Source organism: Monoraphidium neglectum, assembly GCF_000611645.1.
Source record: "Monoraphidium neglectum strain SAG 48.87 unplaced genomic scaffold scaffold01765, whole genome shotgun sequence".
NCBI lineage: Eukaryota > Viridiplantae > Chlorophyta > Chlorophyceae > Sphaeropleales > Selenastraceae > Monoraphidium > Monoraphidium neglectum.
In genome coordinates this window covers 6,782-8,082 of record NW_014011863.1, presented here as the reverse complement: position 1 = coordinate 8,082, position 1,301 = coordinate 6,782, and the positions used below count along the sequence as shown (strand labels likewise).

General features: G+C 69.4%; 1 protein-coding gene across 1 annotated transcript in view; it reads right to left on the bottom strand.

The window, feature by feature from the left end:
- Positions 1 to 1,301, bottom strand: part of MNEG_8946 (multicopper oxidase) — a gene marked incomplete at both ends in the record, with an annotated part of 3,522 nt that overhangs the window by 1,495 nt on the left and 726 nt on the right. Inside the window, one exon of the mRNA XM_014042582.1 lies at positions 193 to 1,233. Coding sequence (XP_013898036.1) covers positions 193 to 1,233 — 1,041 coding nt within the window. The remainder of the gene's footprint in view (positions 1 to 192; positions 1,234 to 1,301) is intronic.

Below are 1,301 nucleotides of genomic sequence, written 5' to 3'. Positions count from 1 at the left end.
GCCGCAGCAGCAGCAGCAGCAGCAGCAGCAGCAGCAGCAGCAGCAGCAGCAGCAGCAGCAGCAGCAGCAGCAGCAGCAGCAGCAGCAGCAGCAGCAGCAGCAGCAGCAGCAGCAGCAGCAGCAGCAGCAGCAGCCATCATCAAGCAAGCAACAGCAGGCCCCCAGGCCGGAGAGCCCCCGCCACGCGCGCACCTTTGGCACAACGCCAGTCTTGAGGGCTGCAAAGGTGGCGTTCTTAAGGTCCAGCACCCCCGGCTTGCCGCCCACGCCCGCCGCGCAGCCGTAATTGGCCCGCAGGCTCCCCATAAACTTGGCATCCTTCATAGGGGCAGGGGCGCCCTCGTAATGCACCACGATGGGCGAGTTGATGCCCGTGAGAGTGGTGACGTCGAGCCAGTAGTTGCCCACCGGCCTGTCGGCCGCGAGCACGGCGTCGACGCGCTCGCCGGACGAGATGACAAACGCGTCGGCGGCGCGCGGCGCGACGGGGCGGCCGTCAAGGGCGATGATCTGCAGCTTGTGGGCGCCGCCCGCGGGGCCGCCGACCTTGAACGCCCAGGAGGACTGCCCGCCGATGAAGCGCAGTCGGTAGCGCTTGCCGGGCGCGACGGTGAGCACGAGCGGCGGCTGCCCCGGGCCGCCGAGGCCGTTGGCCTGCATGCCGCCCCAGGGCGCGTCGCTGATGTCCTGGTCAAGCACGCTGACCGGGCAGCTCGTCGGCGGCGCAGCCGCATCGGCGCCCCCCATGCCGCCCATGCCGCCCATGCCGCCCATGCCGCCCTTTGCGGCGGCGCCGCCGGCGCCGGGCATCGCCATGCCGCTGGCCTGGAGCTTCTTGAGCTGCTGCCCGACGGTTGTTGAGAACACGTCCGCCAGCATGATGACGTGGGCATCAAGATCATAATCATACAGGTGCTTCTGGGGGTCTTGGGGGTCGTCCACGATCAGGGGGCCCCTCAAGCCGTCCCCAAACTGCTCCCCGGTGTGCGAGTGATACCAATAGGTCCCCGCAGGCGCAGCCACAAAGCGGTACGAGAAGGTGGCGCCGACCGGGATGGGCGCCTGCGAGACAAACGCGACGCCGTCGGCCCAGGATGAATTGGGCTGGTCCTGGCCGTGCCAGTGGACGCTGGTGCCGTCGGGAATGTCGCGGTTGGTGACGTCGATCTGGACTGGCTCGCCGAGCTTTACGCGGATGAGGGGGCCGACGGCGGTGCCGTTGTAGGCGAGGGTCTGGCAGGGGGCAGGGGGTGTGCGAGTAGGGCATGAGGGTGGGGTGCGGCGGGTGGGAGGGTGTGAGC